Raw genomic sequence first — 23,304 nt, forward strand, 5'->3', positions numbered from 1 at the left:
AAATTTTAATTGCATATATGTAAAATTTTACTGGAGATGAATATAACATTTCATTAATTGCAAGGTTATTAAAACGGTAAAACGTTGGAACGCTCATGGGTCAAATTTTGACTTTTAAACGTTTAAACTTTATTTAAACGTAGTTTTAAACAACACAGGAAAAATACCAATACATCATAATTTCAGACAATAATATGAAGTTAAATACCAAAATAGAGAGGTTAGTGGTTTACCAAAACTTCACCCATGAGCTGGATTGAACCTCAAAAGTAACTAATAGACTGGACCCAAAAGTAGCTAATGGTCTAAAATGCATAAAACACTGCGTTTTACAGTTTAGAACGCCAAAACGCTAAAACGTGGTTTCAACCTCTAATTAGAGTTTTGATGTTTAAACGTAGTTTAAACATCGTTTAAACGTAGTTTTAGTAACACTGATTAATTGATTCAAATGTGAAATCCAAGTTTTGAACCTATGAATTCTACAAATTGGGCAATAATAATGCACCAGACATCAAGAGGAAACTAAATAACTCAAGTAGAATGTTATACCACAATAATCCAGAAAGGTTTAGTCCACTAAGCTGAGCAGCAAATTAAGAACCTCCTTCTTTACGTCGCCTTGACGGACCTCCGCCTTCGCCTCTGCTACTCTTTGCTTCTTGATCTTGGATTCCAGACCTTCTGCCTTCTCATCAGCAATGAACTCAAATGCTCTCTTCAGAGTCTCCCCACATGGATGATGGGCCTCAATCTCCTCCACATAAAAAGCAAGGTTGGAATACAACTTCTGCAGCTTATCAAAACCTCTGCGCACACCTTGCACATTAGCATCTCCTGTTTCATCATCATGAATTTCTCCTTCCTTACTCCTAATCAGAATGTCACCATTCTGATTTTCATTTATGGTTTCCTTTGGTGTCAGATTATCTGTGTCTCTGTCCATCTTCCCTTTGTCTGTTTTCCCCTTCTTTCCCTTGGCCAAATTACCACCATCTTTGTCCAATTCCTCATTACGAGTTTCCTGCTTCTTACTCTTACTTGGGGATACAGTGGTGGTAGCGTCCTCTGACAACCTGGCTTGCCCCTTCTTACTTCCTTTATGAGAATCGCCACTTTGATTGGCAGTACTATGGGCAGCCTCCTTTGCCACACCACTCTTTGCATTTCCATCCATCTTCTCTTTGTTAGCCTGCCCCTTCTTACGCTTTGTCACAGCACCACCTTTTTGAGACGTAATGGCAGCAGTAGCCTCCTTTGACTTCTCTCCCCAGATTGTTTTAGAGAGATTATACATCTGGAGCTCATCTTCTTTACTCGGTACAGTGCCCGTGCTCACCAATTTTTCATAGCGCTCCTTTAGCCTTCGTACCTTCTCATATATATCCGTGTAGTTGCAGTTCTTCCTGACAAGGCGGTCACGAACACTAGCAAGAAGAAAATCAGTCTTCGGCAGCACGCCCTCACTCTTGACATGGGCCGCGAGAGCCTCCAAGATCTTCATCTCATCATCTTTCTCCCATGTGCGGGAAAAATGTGCAAGCTTTTCAGACTTGCTGTCTGAAGGTGAGCGATCGAGCGCTGCTGGCTTCTCCAGTTTGTCCCCACCCTTCTTCCCCTTGCCTGAGGGAGTGGCCTCAGGAGCTGTCTTCTCGACCTTACCTTTCTTCGCCTTTCCTGCTGGAGTGGCATCAGGTGCCAGTGTCTCTAGCTCGGTCTTGCCCTTCTTTGCCTTTCCTGCAGGAGTCGCATCAGGCGCCAGCTTCTCTCCCTTCTTCGCCTTAGCAGGAGGGGTAGCCTCAGCCTTGGTCTTTTTTGCCTTCCCGCTTGGAGCAGGATCCGAGGCGGGCCTCTTCCTCTCCTGCCCTGTCTTGGACATCCCTGCCGCCGCCACGGCCTTCTTCTGAACCACAGGCACCGGGTTCTCGTGCTCCGACTCTGACAACTCGCCCTCCTCCTCTTCGGCACCGGATTCTGGGTGAGAGACTGGGTGTGTCTGCTTGGTGGGGAAGCGGGGCACCTGGCGCATCTGGAAGGCTTGGACGTCGGCGTCGGAATCCGAGTCCGCGTCCGACGAGTCGGCGTTGTTGGCGGCGGCGGCCTGCGAGGGCCTTCGGAGCTCGGGGAGGCGAGGAGACTCCTCTTCGGAGCCAGATTCCTCGGAGGATGACTCATCCTCCTCCTCCTGCGGCGGCGGCGGCGGCGGCGGCGGCGGCGGCGCCTGGCGCTTGCGGGCCATAGCTCGCAGCTAGGGTTTACGGTGGGTTGGGAACGGGGAATGGGAAGGAAAACTGATGCGGACGACTCGGTCGGATTTTGAGTTGGCGGCCTCTCGTTGGAGAGAAATTTGTCATTACGGTCCTCATGTGCGGCTTCGACGATTTGGAGGCGTAGGCAAGGGATTCTCTGTTATATAAAACAAGATGACAACTCGCACTTCAAAATGGACATGACCACGCCATTACAAGGTAACGTCTATGATTAAACTAGTGATATTCACGTCGTCTACATCAGTTACCCTTCTCCCTATTCTAGCTTTTGCCACTACAGTTTTATCCAGTACGACATGCATATGCAAACTGAACCAACCAACTCTTCATTCATAATTCTACCCACAGTCCGAGGGGATGCCGGCCGGCCCGACGCCGCTGGGCCACGCCGCCAGGATGTTGAGGCCTGGAGCTATCAGGTCCGGTTTCAGGATCTCCGAGGATTGCGGGTTCGGGCCGCGCGCCGAGAACGCGGCCACCACCGGCGCCGGGTGCACGTCGAGGTGGGTGCCCTCGAACAGGATGGTGCCGGTGGCCGGCCTATGCTTGGTGGCCGACGCGATGTACTTGCGGAGCCTATCGCCCGCGGCCGCGCCGACGGCGGTCGCCGGCAGGGCGTGGCAGTCGGCAACAAGGCCCTCGTCGTCGAACGCCCCATTGGCTAGCACCATCCCGACGCCCCCCGCGCGGCGGACCACGTCGCCCTTGGCGGCGCGCGAGTTCACATCGCGGTCGCACACCACGATCTTGCCGCGCACCGCGGCTGGGTCCAGCGAGTCGTCCAGGCACATCGATGTCGTCAGGAAGGAGGCCCAGAACCCGCCCCAGATGTCAGCATTCGACCTCCTCGCGACGGTGGCAGGGAAGCTGCTTGATGAGGGGGTGGGCTCGCTGGGGAACATGAGCGCTGGTGCCCTAGCTTTGACTGCATGCGCGAAGGATGTCCGTGTGAAGAAGGAGCAGTGTGACGAGGAAATGAAGCAGTTCAAGCATGAGGTGACAGATCAGGATAGCTGCAATGAGAGTGCAATTCTCCCGCACATTGTGTTCCAGCGGGCGGTGAATAATGCTCGGAATGAGGATCCTAAGGCGAAGTCTGAGGCCTAGGACAAGGAATCCTCCATGATCAGTTGTACCAAGGCTGAATTGGGTTGTAATTTTGGTGTGATTGTCGATAGGTGGTCGCCTGAATCCATGGAATCAGGAGCCTTCACAGGAGATGCAGTGGCGAGCCTGATGCCACCGGCCCCAGCAGGATTTCATAAGAATGCACCCGAAATGTATAATTTGCTTGATTCAATGGATGTGGATGTCAAGCCTCCTCCTTTGGTCAGCTCTGACAGCACCGACGAGATGCCATTGTATGGCGATAAAGTTCACCGCTCAACCTCCTTACCAAGGGGCTCGAAGGGAGTGGGATTTTTGCTGTAGATAGAGATGATGATGACGATAAGTCCTCTGGGTGCACTCATCCCAGCACCACCACTAACAAGGATTTCAGGTCCAATTGTACAGCTGAGTATAGTAGGGTAAGGACGTGGCAGTCGGCGACAAGGCCCTCGCCGTCGAACGCCCCGTTGGCTAGCACCATCCCGACGCCCCCCGCGTGGCGGACCACGTCGCCCTTGGCGGCGCGCGAGTTCACGTCGCGGTCGCACACCACGATCTTGCCGCGCATCGCGGCTGGGTCCAGCGAGCCGTCCAGGCACATCGACGCCGAGTAGCCGTCGGACGCGGACGAGGCACCCCGCCGCTCGCCCTGGCGTACACCAGTTCGTACAGGTTGCCGGACTCGAGCGCGGGTCCCCCATACACGCTCACGCCGTCGAGCACCTGCCCGTCGTCGAGCCGCACGTTAGCCGGGAACGCGCGGTTCATGGAGCCAGCCTCGACGATGGCCATCCAGGGCGCCACATTGGTCACCGTGAGCCCGCTGGGACCACCGTTGCCGGCCGAAGCAGAGACGACGATACTAGACGGGAAAGCAGCGGAGAACTCATGGCGCTGGGACGACGGCTGTATCAACGGCATTAATCGTCGTTCACTACTGGTAATAGAGTGGTTTTGTCCGTTTTGGAGTGTGGGCTATTCCCTGCTTTTCCATAACAGAGAATCCCTCGCCTACGCCTCCAAATCGTCGAAGCCGCACCGGCGGCCTTCCATAATGGCAAATTTCTCCTCGTTGGACCGTTCGAGTAATTTACTGAGGTCCCATTTGTTACATGGAAAGTCCTTGGTTTTTAGTCTGATTAATATTTTTTCCCAAACAAAATAACTAGAGTTGGGATTTTAATTACTTTTAGTCTACAGTCTCTCACATGGATCCTAAAAAGAACTAAATGGTATCATTTACTCCGATTACCTTTACATAAAGAATCTGCACCGTACACATATAATAAGGAGAGAGCATTTCAATCTTTGTGTACTTTATTTAGTGTGTTTAGGATCTATTTAGTCCATGAAACCAAATAGGGTAGCGACTAAAGTTTAGTTCCTGGACTAAAATTTAGTCTTAAAACTAATGTAACCAAACAGAGCCTAATATAATTTGATATTAGGCCTAGTTTGGTTAGAGGGACTAAAGATTAATCCCTGGTTTTAAGTTGTATTTAGAGCTATTTTCAAAACTTCATTTTGCCAAGAGATTTCTATTTTCTCAAGGAAAAAAATAAACTTATTTCCCTTGGAAAAATAAATCCCTGTGAAAACGGGGTTACCAAACTAGCTCTTAGTCTCTTTTTTGCCAAACGAAAGAACTAAAGTACAGACTAATTGGATTTAGTCTCTAGTCCCTCAAAGAGGTGCTAAAACGAACTAAAGGGTACTTTTCCACTTGTTGCCCTCACTTTTCCCATTGGCGTCGTACACAACAAATAAGTCAAGGGGTATTTCATTCCTTGTATAGTGCATTTACTGCATAGAGAATCAGTTTAGTCCCCGTAACCAAGCAAGGTATGGACTAAAGTTTAGTACCTGAACTAAACTTTAGTTGTAGAACTAATGGAACCAAACGACAACTTAGATGTACATTACTATTTTCTCATGGGAAAATTGAGTTATCAAACTTTTCCCATGGGATTTCTATTTTTCTATGAGAAAATGAACTAATTTCTCTTGAAAAATAGAAATTCCTTAGAAAAATATATTTGCCAAACTTGCCCTTAGGGGTACGTTTGTTATCAAGGTTTATTTAGACTATCTCCAACAGGTATCCATACTCATACACATATTCAAATTACACTCTACAAATAGTGCAAAACAGTGTTTTAGTTACCATATGCATGAACCGTTGTGCATTGTACCCATATGGTCACCCAAAACGCTGTTTTGCGCCATTGCAATGTACATTGCACTTTAAAATATTTGTAGAGTGTAGTTTAAATATAGGTATGAGTATGTGTAAGCTACTAGAGATGATTTTACAACAAGTAACGGTTGCGTCCAACGTGAATAGAAAAAAATCATAATATAAATTATAACAGAGAAATTTGTAATTTTGCCACTCTCAGTTTTGGCTTCCAGTTATTATGTCATCATGTGTCTATGACTGGTGGGACCATCTGTGTCTATGATTTGTGAGTCCTATGACATATTGGCGAATCCCACAAATCATAATGGCAAAATTGTCAATGTTTCATTACAACAATATTATATTGCGAGATATACATTTTATAATATAAATGATAATTCAATGAGTTAGTTATATATATTACAAAACTGAGAATAAGGACTAGTGGCGCCTATTTTAACATCTAAAATTAGGATATTATATTTACATGAATTGTCTTCAAAAGGTTGAACAGTCATGCATACATAATTATCCTGAGTATATAAAATAAACATCATAGAACTTTTAAAGAGTGTTGATGGTAGAAGGCAACATTCAATTTTGGAAAGTTTTTTTGGTAGTTCCTTCTTGGATGCATTGAGGTTATTGCTTGAACCTATTGATGAATTATAAAAAAACAAGTGAAATGTTATATATATTCTACTTATGGATTGATTATCTAGACAACTTGTCTCATGAGTTTAGTATTTAAGTATGGGGTTATTTAGATACTGCAAAAAATTATACATAGAAAGAGCATTTAGATACACATAAATACTAATTTAAATCTGCAGTAAGGAACAAAGAGATGGGCACAAAAATATTAACATCGAAAGAACAAAATGTCTGCTTAAGTGTCAACAACAACAGTGTAACATTTTAACTACATATAATAATGTTTCTTGTTAAGCATTCAACATGTACAACAACAAATGCATACCTTGAAACGGTATCAGTATATATAGCAGCACACAACGCATGTAAATACATTACACGATTTATATATTATATAAGAAAGTAAACAATGTGTTTGTGGATCTCAGGTAATAAGTCAATATCTGTTGTTGTTTCATGGTGATCTCAGTGTTGGATCCTTCTGACACATGGATAGGTGGGCCCAACACTTGAGACATAAAAGAGTTCAGGTGCACAACGAGACAGTAGGTAGGGAACTGTAGCGTCTTGTTATGTGTGTCCCATCTGTAAATAGTGTAGAGGTATTTATATGTAACCAGGAGGGGCAGTGGGTCCCCAAGTACTGCTATACCCTCGGTTATCTACTACATTCCCAGAATATTCCCCTTAACAGGGTCATTAAAGTGGTACAGAGTACAATAATTTAGACATACTACAAAATCTACCCTGCGAAGGGGCTTACAACTAGGCCCGGACGATTACGGGTCGGAGCCTAGGTCCCCCCGTAATCTGGCATGGCCTTTGCTTGTGTGTGGTACCATTGACTCCATCGTGTCACGTTCTTGACTTCGCCAGGACTTGGACCTCGCTGTCTAGGAAAAGGCCTTTGGGGCATGTATGAGGCTGCAGCGAGCCCCCTCCTCTTCTAGCGTGGGCATTCGCCTTCACCCCTATTGAAGGGAGAGGAATTATAACTGCTACGTGCCCGATCTGAAGTACCCTTCGCCTAATGCACCTGTACCAAAAACATGTTTGATCATAGTCTGGTTAGACAGATCGAGGTCATGTTCGGCCACCGCTCCAACACTTGCCCCCGAGGGATGAGTTCAACTTGTTAACCTGGACGCGAAGAATCTTCTCGGGGGATGGTTGAACTCTGCCCCCGATCACAGGTTGAAGTGGCCCAAGGAGGTTTTTGTAATGTTGGGGGATGTGACCGTTTGGGGGCTGTGATATTTTTACTATGCAACCTTTGGTTTCCCGAGGCGCTTTTTGGGCTTATAAAAGCCAGCGCTGCCCACGGCGTAAAACTTTCTCGTGTCGGTGAAAAAACGTTCCTACACACTATTTGCAAACGTCATCTCACATCTTCCAACGCCGCTCGATGGCCCACCTGCAGGACGACCCAGGAGGAAACCCGCTAGGTGGCCTAGGACATGTTTCCATGTGTGTGGACCCGGGGGATATCCATCCCCCACACTCGCACCGAGGAATTGCACGTCACGGTGAGCTAGCCCGTGTGAAGCAGACTACCCGTCGCCGTAGATGGTACGTAATAATGTTTTCTTCTTCTTCGTCGTCCGTCGCGATTGCGTCATCGAGTGCGCCGTCCTCAGAGAAGACGGTTAGAGATTCAACGGTTGTGGATTTGTTGCCGGGGCACACGGTGGAGTTTGGCACATCCAGGGTCTACTCAGGCCGCGTGCAGAAAATGCATCGCTTAGGATATTTCGGACACGATGTGGGACACACTCCGAGGGTCGAGGAGGTCCCAGAGCCGAAGGGGGAGTTGGTGGTTTTTGAAACATTTTTCATTGCTGGTCTTCGACTACCTGCACATCGATTTGTTGTCGAAGTCCTACAACATTTCGAGGTCCAGCTTCACCAGCTCATGCCCAATGTCATGGTGGCGTTGGCGAAGTTTATGTGGGTAGAGGCTACATATGGTGGTGAGCCTTCGGTTGAGGTCTTTGTTAGGAACTACTGCTTCCACTGGCAAAAAAAAGGTTGCTACTAGCAAGATTGTGCAATTTGGTTCATGCACGTTCAAACCGAGGACTGGGAAGACTTCGGGTGAAGTTGTGGAACTCGTTGTTGGAGACTTGTTCTCAAATGCTAAGAGTTAAGAACAAGGCAACATAAAAAGTGTTAAATGTAAAAGTCCTTCGTCCTTAAAGACATTATGTCCTTTCGGATATAATGAATTCTGGACGAAGGTTACGAAGGAAAAGACCTTCGTGAGTTCGATGGATGATGAAAAAGAACACATATATGAAATACGAATAATAATACATATACTATCATCAACTTATTTTTATTATCAAATTCGTAATAACAAATTATAAACGTACCTTCGGATTGATGAAAAGTAAAGGTACAAGCGTGATGCAAAAAGTGAATGCCAAGTCAGCGTGAACAGTACGGGAGTACTGTTCATCTACTTATAGGCGCGGGACGTAGCCCGTGTAGAATTACATTAATGCCCTTTACATTTATCAATAACTCTATAATAATTCTTCGAGGTCTAATTTGGCTTTTCATCTTTAAGTCGGTTCCTCTTTTCTGCCGTCATACCGAAGCTTTTCTGCACATAGCTTCGTGATCATCTTATCCTTCGTCATGATCGCCTTCCGTCCCGCTCAAGCTTCGTCTTGACCAGACACTTGTATACCTGTAACCTGATTCCGAAGATACATGTTCACATATTTCACTTGGAAAACATTGTCAAATCATGTTTTTGAGGACCTTCGGAAGCCGAAGGCCCCCAACAGTAGCCCCTCGCAATATTAATTTGCTGTAATGATAAATTCATATTGCGACATGGACGAAGGCTTTAAGCCGAAGGTCCAAAAAAACACCTTCCCTTTGCTAGAATAGCAACAATCATTGACAAGCGGGACCCTCCAGTTCTCGACGCACTGGGTGTATAAATAAGAGCTCAACACGATTTTATTTGGCACGCTCTCTTGTCATCTGCTCTTGCTCACCCAACTTTTAGCCTGTGCGCAACAACACTTGCTTGGCTTTTTAAATTTTTAAGCTTCGGTTTCGAGAGCACTTTCTCAGCGTTTGTGAAGATGTCTGAAGATAAGAAAACTGTTGCTGAATCGAAGCTGAGCCTTTCTGGGGAGATGCATCTCGGCTTTCTTCAGTCAATAGCAAAGACCAATACGGAGAAGATCACTAGGGAGACCTTGGAGGGTTTATCTGAAGATACTGGTGACAGTGACAGTTATGATGTAGAAAGTGGGGGTGAAGACTCCGAAGATCGACCGTGGCGACCAAGTCACACAGTCTTCGGTAAATCGAGCATTAAGCAGAGTCATCTTGATACCATGAAGGGAAGGTATTTTCGAGACATGTCTATTGTGAGGGCAGATGATGGGGAGAAAATTGTGCCTACTCCCGAAGAGAATGAAGTCGTAATCTTCCGAAGCTTCTTGAAGGCTGGACTGCGATTTCCCTTGAGCAATTTTGTTGTGGAAGTACTGAAGGTATTTGAAGTCTACCTTCACCAACTTACTCCCGAATCAATCATAAGAATGGGCATCTTCGTCTAGGCCGTGAGGAGCCAAGGTTTAGAACCAAATGCAAAAAGTTTCTGCAATATACATGAGTTATTGTACGAGACGAAACCTTGGGGTAAAGAGCAGTATCACAACAATTTTGGCTGCTACAGCTTCGGCGCCCGATCTGGGTCAAGTTGTCCCGTGCCAACCTTTCAGAAAAGATGGCCCGGCAACTGGATGACATAATGGTTTTATGTGAAGAATGATTTAAAAACTCGGGAAGATATTAAAGGTATCATTATGCGCCCTATTTGGCAACGCTTCGGGCTTCGGAGGCCGAAGGTGGAGATGGATGAAACAGCCGAAGAATGACAAAGAGCCTTCGGCGCAGTGTGCTCTTTTATTGGGACAAGGGATTTAATGCAAGAACACATTGCCTTCAGAGTATGGCCACTTGCTATTAACTGGGAAATGCCGAAGGAAACCGTTAAGGAACCTGACGAAGGTTGACTAGTCAGGCTAAAATACACATTCAAATACGGAGATAAGTTCGTTGAGCCAGATGATGACTGGCTAAAAAGCATTGAGACCGTAAGTGATGAATTGCTTGGGGTATACTTAAAGGCCGAAGATACTGCATTGTCAGCGGCCTTCGGAGGCCGAAAGAAGAAGAGGCTCAACCGAGTATTTGATGCAATTGGGTTTGTCTACCCCGACTACCGTTATCCAGCGCAGGGTCAAAAAAGAAAGAATACTTCTTCTGCGAAGGAAGCTGCTTCAGCCGCTCCTAGTGAGCCAGCGCCGAAGAGGAAAAGGGTAAAGGTTCTCACACGCCGGCCACGTTATATTGAACCAGCCACAGTGCCTGAGTTTGTCGGTGAGACCTCTTCGGCCACCGAAGCTAAAGAACCAACTCCGATGCCAAAAATTGAAGAGCTGGCCGAAGTGCCAGCAACAGAAAAGATAGAAGAACCGAGGACTGAAGAAACAAAAATATCAGAAGTTTTAAGTCCTTCAGCAAAAATTGAGGCGGTAAAAAGCCAAAGGGTCCAGCAGTGACCCCGAAAAGAAAAAGGATGGTTAACGTGCTGGATGTTTTGGAGACAATTAAGTCTTCAAGCACAACTCCGAAGAAAACTGTTGAAACTTCTGAAGTGCATACTGAAGCCTTTGTTGCCGAAGCTTCAAAGCAATTATCTGAAACTAAAGCTGGGCCTTCAGAGCCCACCAAGGTAAAACCCTTGGAAGCCGAAGAAACAAAAATGGCAGAGCCAACTTTGGTTGAAGAAACTGACATTGCTGCCCCCGAAGCATCCTCCAAAGCCCTCGATTATATTGTACGACATGCTTCGGGAAAAAGATTATCTGAAGAAGAGATTTTCGAAGCTAATCACTATGCCCGAGAATTGAAGTATCCAAAGGGGGCCTTAGTATTCAATGGCACAGACGAAGATGACTTCTTATACTGCCTCCCAGACAACAAAGAATTATCTGTCTGCCGGGAGATGGCTAGAAGTATGGGGTTCCCGAAGCTTGAAGCTGGCCTCTACGCTATGACAAAGGACGATCTTGCAGATAGCCTTGCATATAATAGTTTGAAGGTATGAAAATTGTATATTTGGAAATTTATAATTTTTTGAATTATTCTTTTATTCTTATACTAATTTTTTTATATATAGGGTTTAATACTTAGCAACGCTTTGAGAGCGCAAAAGAATGCTGAAGACGAGAGGTATAATATTGCTTTCAACAACCTACGAACAGAGGTTATTAAGCTGAGGAACGAAGCTTTGGAAAAAGATAAAATTCTGCTTACATTGGTGGATAAGATAAAGGAAGACGAAGCTACTTCTAAAGCACAAGCTGAGGCCCAGAAGCACGAAATCGAAGATCTTCGGAAACAGTTGGCCAGAGCTAAAGAAGAACGCATACTTGAAGAGACGAAACGAGAACTTAGCGATCAATGGACACATCATTTGGAAAGAAACGTTGAAGAGCTTCGTGCATCCAAGAAAAGGTGCTATGACAAATCTATAGAATGCGCTAAGAAAATAAAAACTAGTTTCGCCAGCGTTGGCGCATTCTCGATCGAGGAAAACTTCACAAGGGGTAACCCTGAAGGCCCGATTGAATGGATTAGTCACGAAGCTGAAGCTTTTGAGGAAAATTTGAATAGCCGCGGAGACATTTGTGCTTTTTCGGGTGCCAGGGGGATTGCTACTATTTTGGAGAGGAAAGGCTGTGAGCATGTGAAATATTTAGCACAATCCGAAACTGCCTTATCCTCCAAAGATATAAAAGACCCCTCGGCCGAAGCAAGCCTGGTTGGTGGAAAATATTTCACCGACATCTGGGACAATGGCGGCCGGGAAATGGCCTAAGAAATTATTCATAAAAGCAAAAAAGGCATTCATGATGCTAGAAAAGTAGCAGAGGCTGCTGAGAAAAGCGCAGAGCCCGAAGGGCAAATAGGTATTAATTAGTGGTTTTTGACTCTTCGTTGTAATTTTTTGATTTCGAACTTGTTCATGGTTTGTAATAGTAATATATTTGTATCTTCTCTTCCCTCAGAACCTGCTGAGCTATCTCCGGGCCCCCACACGAAGGGGGATGACGAAATTAGACAAATGGTCGAAGCCATAATGGATAAAGTTGTTGATCAGCTTCTAAACGAAGCTGCAGAAGTAGTCTTAAGGGAAGATTAGATGCTGCTGTAAAAACATTTAGATTGTAATGCTTGTTGAGAATCATGTGTAATATTGTGTAACTTTGGATGTAATATATTAGCTGTTTATAATTTTATTCTTTACGATGCATGAAACATTAGATACATACCGTTTTGAGCTTTTAGCGAAAAAACACCTTCCCTTCTTTTCATGCTTCGTAAATAATATCCGTGTTCTCATAAAATCAGTAACCAATCCTCGTAAAATCAATAATCACTAGATCTTTCCATTTTAGAGTTTTGATGAAGATATAACTCTCCAATGGCTATTGTTTGTGCCGTGTCACTATTTCTTCAAAACGATCTTCGAATAACAATTTTGAGACCCCCATTCTTGCGTTGTTGATGCACTATGATGTATGATGTTATGGTATGCAAATGATGTAATGATGTGATGTTATGCAAAATGATATTTGCCGAAGGTCGACATCTATTTTTCACTATAAGCCTCCCTTAGGAGCTTCTTCGTTTTTTACTTCAGCGGAATCAGCGTTTATTTTTCGCTGTAAGCCTCCCTTAGGAGCTTCTTCGCCTTTTACTTTCAGCGGAATCAGCGTTTATTTTTCGTTGTAAGCCTCCCTTAGGAGCTTCTTCGCCTTTTACTTTCAGCGGAACCAGCGTTTATTTTTCGCTGTAAGCTCTACATTCCCTTCGGAACGACTTTTGAGCAGAAAACTTACACTGCGCTCCCTTAGGAACGACTTTTTACTGCTTCGAAGAAATTGTACTGCGTTCCTTAGAACAATTTTTTGATAATTTGAAGGTCCTCCGTGCCACCATAAATTCTTATGCTTCGGCAACTCAAGCCTATGGAGAAGATATATTTTCATTATGGTAAAAAGCGAAACTGTTACAAGAGATTGAAAAACGATAAAAGACACTTAAACTTCCCATAATTGTTCCTTACTAAAAAGAAAGTAATACTGAATGCGAAAATGCGAAAAGCTGCTGTCGAGGTCGGATATTTGTTAGTAAATGTGCTTCGACTCTGGCACAGTGCTATTGACTGTGCGAGCTTCGGACTCCTCTCTGAAGTCTCGCTGGAGGTGAGTGTGCTGACTCCCTTCTGGCTGCTGACCTCGTTGTGTTGGTGGTGGCGGTGGAGGCTGTTGCCAAGATGCTTGGGGTTGGCTTGCCGAAGCAACAGAAGCTGCAGGGTGATTGCCTACATATTCTGGAATGTAAGGCGAATGGTACGAAGCAGTATGCATGACCTGCTTCGGCTGACTCTGTTGTGCTGTAGCTTTTGCTATCTCCTTTTGCTTCTGGATGGTAACGTGGCACATCCTGGTGGTATGGCCCTTGTCTTCACCACAGAATAGGCAGTAAATTTTTCTTGGCTGATCCCCAAATCTTCCCCCGAAGCCCCTGGCACCTCTGCCCCTTGGCGCTGGCGGCCGGAAAGAGCTTTGCTGCTGCTCCAAAGCTTGCGAGGAATATTGTGGCCTTTGCTGTTGAGTCCCTCTATCATCAGTTTAAGTAGAATTGTGAATTGACCTGACGTGCCTCGGATGGAATCTGCCTCTGAAGCCCCTAGTCATTTCAGAGAACCTGAATGCTTCCTCCCTTCTTTGGCGAAAGTCATTGTCAGCTCGAATATACTCGTCCATCTTCTGGAGCAGCTTCTCCAAAGTTTGGGGAGGCTTCCTGGCAAAGTATTGAGCTGAAGGTCCCGACCGAAGTCCCTTAATCATGGCCTCAATGACAATTTCATTGGGCACTGTTGGCGCCTGTGCCTTCAGACGCAGGAACCTTCGGACATACGCCTGAAGGTACTCTTCGTGGTCCTGGGTGCACTGGAATAAGGCTTGAGCAGTGACCGGCTTTGTCTGAAACCCTTGGAAGCTGGTTATCAACATGTCCTTCAGCTTCTGCCATGAAGTGATTGTTCCTGGCCGAAGAGAAGAGTACCAGGTTTGTGCAACACTCTTGACGGCCATGACGAAGGACTTTGCCATGACTGCAGTATTGCCACCATACGAAGATATGGTTGCTTCATAGCTCATCAAGAATTGCTTCGGGTCTGAATGACCGTCGTACATGGGGAGCTGGGGGGGCTTGTAAGACTGGGGCCATGGTGTAGCCTGCAGTTCCGTTGACAGAGGAGAAGCATCATCAAAAGCAAAATTTCCATGATGGAAATCTTCATACCAGTCGTCTTCGTTGTAGAAGCCCTCGTGATGAAGCTCTCTGCGCGGAGGCCTTCGGTTCTGGTCATCTTGAGCAAGATGACGAACTTCTTCCGAAGCTTCATCTATCTGCCTCTGTAGGTCAGCTAGACGAGCCATATTTTCCTTCTTTCGTTGAACCTGTTGGTGGAGCATCTCCAAGTTTTGGATTTCTTGATCCAAATAATCCTCTGGAGGCGTCGGACTGGTGGCCTTCCTCTTCTGCCTTCGGACCTCCCTAAGAGAAAGGACATCCTGATTGGGATCCAGCGGCTGCAAAGTGGCAGCCCCTGTGGCTGAAGCTTTCTTCGGCGGCATGACGAAGGTGATGCTTGCCGAAGGTGTTCAAAACTCAAAAAATGGACGTGAGTTCACCGGAGGTGGGCGCCAATGTTGGAGACTTGTTCTCAAATGCTAAGAGTTAAGAACAAGGCAACATAAAAAGTGTTAAATGTAAAAGTCCTTCGTCCTTAAAGACATTATGTCCTTTCGGATATAATGAATTCTGGACAAAGGTTACGAAGGAAAAGACCTTCGTGAGTTCGATGGATGATGAAAAAGAACAAATATATGAAATACGAATAATAATACAGATACTATCATCAACTTATTTTTATTATCAAATTCGTAATAACAAATTATAAACGTACCTTCGGATTGATGAAAAGTAAAGGTACAAGCGTGATGCAAAAAGTGAATGCCAAGTCAGCGTGAACAGTACGGGAGTACTGTTCATCTATTTATAGGCACGGGACGCAGCCTGTGTAGAATTACATTAATGCCCTTTACATTTATCAATAACTCTATAATAATTCTTCGAGGTCTAATTTGGCTTTTCATCTTTAAGTCGGTTCCTCTTTTCTGCCGTCATACCGAAGCTTTTCTACACATAGCTTCATGATCATCTTATCCTTCGTCATGATCGCCTTCCGTCCCGCTCAAGCTTCGTCTTGACCAGACACTTGTATACTCGTAACCTGATTCCGAAGATACCTGTTCACATATTTCACTTGGAAAACATTGTCAAATCATGTTTTTGAGGACCTTCGGAAACCGAAGGCCCCCAACACTCGTGTTGTGTGCTAAGAACAAGTGGGGGAACTGGTGGGATTTTTGGTTTTTATGTAACATTGAAGGACACTGAGGGTGTCCCTGCCTCCGTCCATCCTGTGTTTGCATTGCTACGTTGCCTTCCCACAATTTAAATTGAGAAAAGGGGTTGCTAACGAAGATGCCCTTCATCGCGACTCCAAGACAAGCAACAGACATGATTTGGTGGAAGAGTTCATTGCCTGCAAAGTGTGGTCGCTTGCGCATGGCTGGGAGGTGGGTGAGGTGAAGCTAAGCCAGATGCCCTTTTTGAAGAATCGAATGGTGTTGAGTCCTGCCATCGCCATTGAGCTACACGGTCGAGACGCTGCGGGTTTTGTTAGGGAGGGGGATGCAGAGGCGGTGAAAATAGTTGGGATGTATTCGACAAAGACATAGATGCTGAAGAGTTGGGACATATGGGGTTTGAGTGTTAGGTTAAATTATGTGTTCGAGCTGAACAATCTCTGTTATGGCACGTATCTTGAGGAGGGCTTTGCTGATGTTGGAGATGCTGATGATTGTAATAGAAGGGGTATGGCTAAATGTGGTAGTGTGGACAAATGGTGTTCTAAGGGTAAGGTCGTGGCCCTGGCAATGAGAAAAAAGAAAAGGGTTGAGTCTAAGACGAAGGGTTTGGCGAGGACATCTGGGGTGGCGAAGGCCTCAAACAAATTTGTTGAGGAGCTGACTGAGATGTGCGCCGAGCCAGGGGAGGTCATGACCTTGCCCGACCTTCGGAAGCATCTTCTCGAATGTTGAAAATGACTAGGGGTGAGTGGTGCAGAAATGACCCCATTCCCGTGGCTTTTGGCGAGGATAAATTTCAGTCTTTTCTGGCTTAGTATTTTAAGGTTTTTCCGTATGGGCGGAATATTGACGCTGTTATAATACTTGTGATGGACAAGGATCGCCAGGAGTCTTTGTGGAAGAAAAGAAAGGCTCCACTGCGGCTAGTGGACCCTTGACGTGATGCAAAGGTGCTTCGTACTGGTGTGAAGGGTGCGGCTACCACCACGACAATGCCTTTGTCCACAACGCTGGTCGTTACAACTATGAGGATGCCTTCACCTGGCAAGGCTGGCCAGGGGGAGCAGCGAGAGGTGCTTAGGCAGGTGGAGCCATCATAGTGGCTCGTGAACTTTCTATCGATGATTATCTGCTCGTATGTGTCAATGTGTTTGATGCCCACACTAGGCTGGTGGTAAGTGTTTTATTTGTTTCTAGAAGATTTCATTTCGTACTTTTCCATTTTTACTGACCATGGTTTTGTTGCAAGGTCGGGGTCTGGCCAGGTGGTCGGGACCCAGGCGAGGTCTGTGGCTGAAACATCATCTGACCCGTGGGCGCGGTTCTTCCCTATTGTTGATGGAGGCGGGGGTGTCACTGAGGCATCTACATCTGGTGGTGTTGCGATGGTTGTTGTGAGGCAACTACGCTATGTAAGTAATTCTCTTTCCCTTACCTTTTTTGTGATGAAGTCTGTTTGTGGCAGGTTGCTGTTTTTACTGACCAAGTGGTGTATGGGGTGCTTGTGGACCTCGCGACCTCTCAACTGCGTTCTGAAAAGAAATGGTTGGAAGACAAGGTTGAGCGTCTTCGAACCCAGAATATCGAAGCTATCCGGGATAAGTCTGCCATGCAAAAGTAAGAGTCACAACCTTTTGTACAAGGTCGGAACCCTTGAGAAAGAGAACGAGGGCCTCAGTCATTAGCTGGGCAAGCTGAAGGATGTTATGGGCAAGTCGTAGACGGAGGCCTAGGCTGCTTAAGAGCGGGCTGCTGCATTGGAGCTGGAAACGAAAAACGTGAAGGCCTATCACGAGAAGGTGGAGGCTCCTACATGGGTCGGTGTGGGTCGAGCTCATTTGCTCTTTTTTGAAGGTTATCGTGATCCCGGGTCTTGCTGCAGTGGCTTGGTCCAAGTCCTACTTGTTTGCGGAGTCTCTTTTGGCTTCTGTTGTGACTCGACTTTCTTTTGGTGGAGCTCCTGTGAACAGGCATATTTCTCGAAAAGTTGATACAATTCTTGAAGGTTGGTCGGAGGGTTCATTGTGCAGTGACTATATAGGACACTTGCCCGAAGGCCACTGATTGCATAATGGATGGCTATCTAGTCATCGACTGAGGGCATATGTGATTTCAATAGGAGAAACTTTTTGTAGTAGTCACAAAGACTTTACTTCTCTTGCTGCATGCAAAGTGAGAGTTCTGCCATTGCGTCTGTTTTGGGTCTATAGCCTTTGGAAATTTAGCAGGAATTTGTCGTGGAGTGTCTTCTAGGAATCAATTGATAATGGTAGTAATCTTGAATATCATGTTAAAGTTGGCCAGTTGGGCCCTCAAGGGCTATGATGAATGACTTGGCCACGGTGACGTCATTCCCCTGATGATGCAACAACGATCTGGTAGCTCATGATGTACTGGGTTGGGTCTGTGTTACTGTTGTATTATGGATAAGTGCATGCTCTGTAATTTTATGGCCATGGGGAGGCCTAAAGCTGCAGTGTGAGTGGGTTTTGCTCGTCAAGGTAGTTGAGCCCTTGGAAGGTAGCTGGTGTGAAATGGTGTAAATTTTGGTTAGTCGCGCCGGTTGGCTGTTGGTGGCGGGGGTCTTCGCGCTGCAAGTCGGCAATTTCTTGCTCTAGCTCTCTGGATTTTTGCTCCTCATCTAGGATGATTTGTCTGGCTCTGGCCTGCATGTTGCTTTATAGCCTCTTGACTGCGAGTATCTCCCTTTTGTTTTTGTAGGTGATTATTTTTATGCGAAGTGCTCGTAATTTGAGTTGATCTTCCGCTGAGATGCCCAGGACTTCACCGTCTTTCGTGATGTCTTCGGCCTCCATGGGGGTAAAACCTGGTGGGGCGTCTTGTAACACTATAAAAATCATCAACTAAAAATAATGCATTTAGTTATTAATGGTAACTATGGTAATAAATTTTTCATTTAAGTGTTGGTTATTTATTTGCATTTGGAATAATTTTTTATTGCTCATGATTGATTTTTGGATATTTAATAGCATTTCTTCTTAAATGAAAATCCTAGTAAATAATATAATAATTATTAGTCCAAAAATAAATATTTTATTTATAAATAATTTTAGTATAATTACTATGAATTTTAGGGTTATTTAAAAATATATTTTGAAATTAGAAAAGAAATAGAAAAAAGAAAAGAAACCCTAACCCTAACAGCCCACTAGGGCCCATTAGCCGTCGCCGCCCCCTCCTCCCAGCCGTGCGCGCCCCTCCCTGCCTCCTAGCCATCGCCACTCTTTTTTCTCCCCCTCCTCTCTCTTGCGCGCGGGCCCCACCCACGCCCATCCCTCTCTCCTTCCCTCTTCTCAGTCGCACAGCCACCAGGAGCGTGCCCAACCCCGCGTCGCTAGGACGCCCCGCCGCCAGGGCCTCGCGCCCCTCGCCCAAGACGCTGCGCCCGAAGCCCCCGCGCCCGAGTCGCCCGCGACCGAGCCACCCGTGCCCCGCGCCGTCCGTTCGTCTTCGTCGTAATGGAGCTTCAACACGACCGTTTTCCCTCCCCACTCTCCCCCATTAATGCCGACACCATCAATGGCGCCTTGTAGACCCCGACCGCCTCTTCCTCTCTCCCTGGCGTCTCTTCCTCTATCCCTTCTCCTCTATAAAACCGACGCCGAGCCCTTGCTCCTCCCTACCAGAGCTCGCCCCCTTCTCTCTCTCACTCTCCTTGCCGTTCGAGCCACTGCCGCCGTCGCCGGAGCTTCGTAGACCGTGCAATCCCGCCGGAGCCACCTGATGCTGAACCCCTGCTCTTCTCCACTCGGCCGACCCCCCCCCCCCCCCCCCGTCGAGCTCTCCCCTTCACACGAGTAAGCTCAAGGTGGAAGACGACCCAAAATTTTTTTGTGTATTTTTGAAATCACTTTTTGATTCAGTTTGTGAATTTTATAATTATTGTGTTGTAATATGAGCATGTGGTGATTCGGAATTCACGCGTATGTGCGCTATGGATTTTTGGTAGATGTATGCGATAAATTAGTGTACCGTGATTATTCATGTTATTTGTTTATGATGAATTTTAGAATGCTAGATTAGAGAGAAGTATGACAAGAATTGGTAGACACATGTTAGTGATAAAAACACTAGATATGTATTTTATAGTTAATTTTGTTCGCAATGAATTTTGGAAATTATTTAGAAGGTTATAATCATAAATTCATTTTAATAGATAATAGAAGTTTTTTCTTAACATGGAATTAGTAAATGATATAGAATTCATGGCAATATAAATATTATAGGTTATTAGATGATTTATCTCCAAGTATTATTAATAATACTTTCTTTTAGAAAGAAAATATAAAACTAAAAGAATATCACTAGTTGTAACAAAAATAGGTTTTTACTAGCCAAAATAAAGGTGTCCATAAGTATAGCACTTAACTTCTTAGAATTAGTAAAGTACTTGTTTATGTTATAAAAAGCCCAATTGGTGATTTATATTGATTTTTAGAATATTATTGTTAGCAAAGTCATGAATAACCATTTTTAGCTATATGCATAAGTTCTGTTAGAAATAAAAAGGAATAAAATCTATCAGTCTATTATTAGCAATAATTAGCATTTATTATCATAAAGAAGGTTAATACATGTTAAAACTAGTATTATAGCACCTACTCATAATTTCATCAATAATGGCTCGCAGTAATAGTCCTAAATGAATTAATAAGTATTTACGCTTTAAGACGTATTTATGAGTGTGATAAGTGTGATGTATGAATGAGAATGTAATGGTGAATGATTACCCATGTACTGGTGTATGTTTATTTATTTGACGTACGTATTCTTTTGTATGTGCGATACGCAAATCGATGGTAGAAGTGGACTGTGAGTTAGATGAGCCTAACACGTTCGAGGACTACCCGTAGGACACGTTCGAGCAAGGCAAGTGGATTCTCCCTCTGCATATTCTATTTGTACCCAATTAATGCATATAATAATGTTTACTTTTTGGATATACTGCATAATTTGATGGGATTTACCTAATTAAGGATTTCCTAGATTTACCAAATGTATTCCTTGATTACCCTAGGAAAATACTATGCTTTGCAAATTGATGCTACTGCCCAACTTGCAAATTGATGCTACCGATGGTTAAACAAGATTATTTCATATTAATTGGAAAATGAAGTGACCACCCAGGATAACAGTGCAACCACGAGTGCTATCATGGCTCTTGGCTTTGGTAATTAGCTTTATATGCTTAGTACTACCTAGCAACCTTACCTGAAATATGGGCAAGAGGGGGAGCGGCAGTGGTGGCAGCTCACGTTAACATGGGGACGTATTCTTGGCTAAGGTACCTCGCCCAGTGGGCCTCCACACCGACTTGGAAACCTTAGCGGGTTGCTTTGTATTAAGTGTATTTTGTGAAAGCCTCATAATGGATCCCTAGCCATTCACCTTGCTAGTGTTTACGGGTCCTATCAACCCAGGCTAGATGGGATACATGGCTTGTGGGTAAAGTTGTACCACCTCTGCATAGTGTAAAACTAATATGTCAGCCGTGCTCACGGTTAAGAGCAACCTGGACCCTCACATGATAATTGAACTTAAAGATGGACAATAAATCGAGATCTAATGATCTGCCAATGGTTTGCTTAAGTGGTTTCACTTAAGTGTTTTTGATAAACTCTTATACCTTTGCTTAAATGGGATACTTGGGATACACAATTATTAGTAAGACATGTGTTGCTAATAAAATATTGACCAACTAAAATGCTTACTGCTTAACCTTAGCCTCACCTTGTTAAACTTGCATTAATTTTCCCCCACTTGCTGAGCCCCGACCATAAGTGAGCTCACCCTTGCTAATATTTTGATCAGAGGGTGATGAAGAAGACATTGATGGAGATTTCGATGAATACTGAGTCTAACGATGCGCCGGTCATCTTCCTGTGGGAGATTACCCATGTTATTTCCGCTTTACTTTGATGATACATTTTAAGATACTATTATCTAGATGTTGTAATAAAGACTATTCTACCCTCTTTACGCCTTTATTGCATTGTCTTTTGATATATTACACTTGTGACGTCAATATATGTGTGGAAAATGGATCTTGGCACACATGCTATGCATTCGGTTTTGCCCCCAGAACCGGGTGTGACAGAAGTGGTATCAAAGCTATGCTGACCCTAGGTCGTTAGACTAGTTAGAAATGGAAAGACTAGTTTGTTCAAAACTTGCTAATTTCATTCTTATAAAATTATTTTATCAGCCTTACCTCTTTAAAAAAAATTCAATTGAGTTGACATTTTCTCTTGTAGATGGTTCATACTCTCCAAACCACCCGAGTCAACACCAACTACGCCCCTCCACCACGGCAAGCTCTTGTCTACCCAGTGGTAGTGGAGGAAGTTCCGGTGGATCTCCATCGCATCCGAGTGGAGCACGGAGTCATCCTGGAAGACAACTCGGAGGAACTTCTGTCGATGCCCACCCCGTTGGTAGAGTCACTGGCCTTCGCAGCTAGGTCATCGACCTTAGTGTGATAGAACCTCCCAAGTCATTAGGCCCACCTACAGTTGTCCTTGTCCATCAGACTTCGGACAACCCTGCAGGTGCACCTGATCACTTGACAAGTTCGGTATCTGAATTCTTTATCTTGCCCAAGAGCGTTTCACCCGTCACGCAGATATTACAACACATCGGAGGTACGAGTATGCGAAAGAAGTTACAATAACTTTATTTTATTTTAAAGTATGGAAAGATTAGTATTATTATAGACCAGAGAAAATATAGGAGTGCTGCAGTAATATTATTACATAACTTGGGAGGCAAAAACCCCTCCCGATTAAAAGTAAAAAGTTTTTAGAGGAGGACACTTCCTCCCGAGGCTTCAGTTTTGATTTTCTTCCTTAGGCACCACCTTGGAACAAAAGCAACAAAAATTTGCTGCTTCCTCACCTAAAACAACATGGGACAAAGCCCTGAATATGGAGTGTACTTTCGCAAGTCTTACCCGTCAAAATAAAAAGACTCTCAAGGATATGCTGGCCTTTGGGAATCAAGGTATGGCTTATCAATAATCAAAGACTCTGTTTGTAGAAATGCTTACTAATAGTGGATCCTTAAAAGTCTAGTTTTATTAGCAAGTTAAGTCATTACCTGAGTTCTAGAGTTCTTTCTACCCTAGTTCAAGCACTTGACCTATACTAGCCAATTTCTTATCAACCCTTCTTGTTCACTGGATTGTTACGTGTAGGGCAGTGACCAAGTCTTCATGTTCGAGAAGTAACGGCGATCCGAATCGATTAATACTCAGCAAGGATCTCCAATCACACGACATATGTAGCACTTAACCCTTGCATATGTCAACTTGCCACCGGGGTTCTTAAGACCAGATCAGGTTCACGCCAACCAAGAGCACAGATACACCACCGTCCAGCCTCTTGCCACGGAGGGCACACGCTACTCTCGCCATCTCTCCACTCCCATTGCGTGTTATCTTATTCTGGTATTAGTCTACCTGAGGCAAAGCTTAGCCATGATGAGGCATGTGACCAGTTAAAGGGTCCTCGATCAGCAAGCCTACATCGAG

The 23,304-nt window shown here is 44.8% G+C and overlaps 1 protein-coding gene and 1 pseudogene across 1 annotated transcript; both read right to left on the minus strand.

Annotated features, from left to right (window-relative positions):
- Positions 1–399: 399 nt before the first annotated feature.
- LOC100273632 (Tyrosine specific protein phosphatase-like) lies at positions 400–2,328 on the minus strand. Its single transcript, NM_001148048.2, has one exon. It carries the CDS (start codon positions 2,237–2,239, stop codon positions 572–574), a length of 1,668 nt encoding a protein of 555 aa, NP_001141520.1. The 5' UTR covers positions 2,240–2,328; the 3' UTR covers positions 400–571.
- A 280-nt stretch (positions 2,329–2,608) lies between these two features.
- LOC103628466 (subtilisin-like protease SBT1.5) lies at positions 2,609–4,301 on the minus strand (annotated as a pseudogene).
- Positions 4,302–23,304: the final 19,003 nt, after the last annotated feature.

This window comes from Zea mays, chromosome 5 (assembly GCF_902167145.1).
Source record: "Zea mays cultivar B73 chromosome 5, Zm-B73-REFERENCE-NAM-5.0, whole genome shotgun sequence".
Lineage (NCBI taxonomy): Eukaryota > Viridiplantae > Streptophyta > Magnoliopsida > Poales > Poaceae > Zea > Zea mays.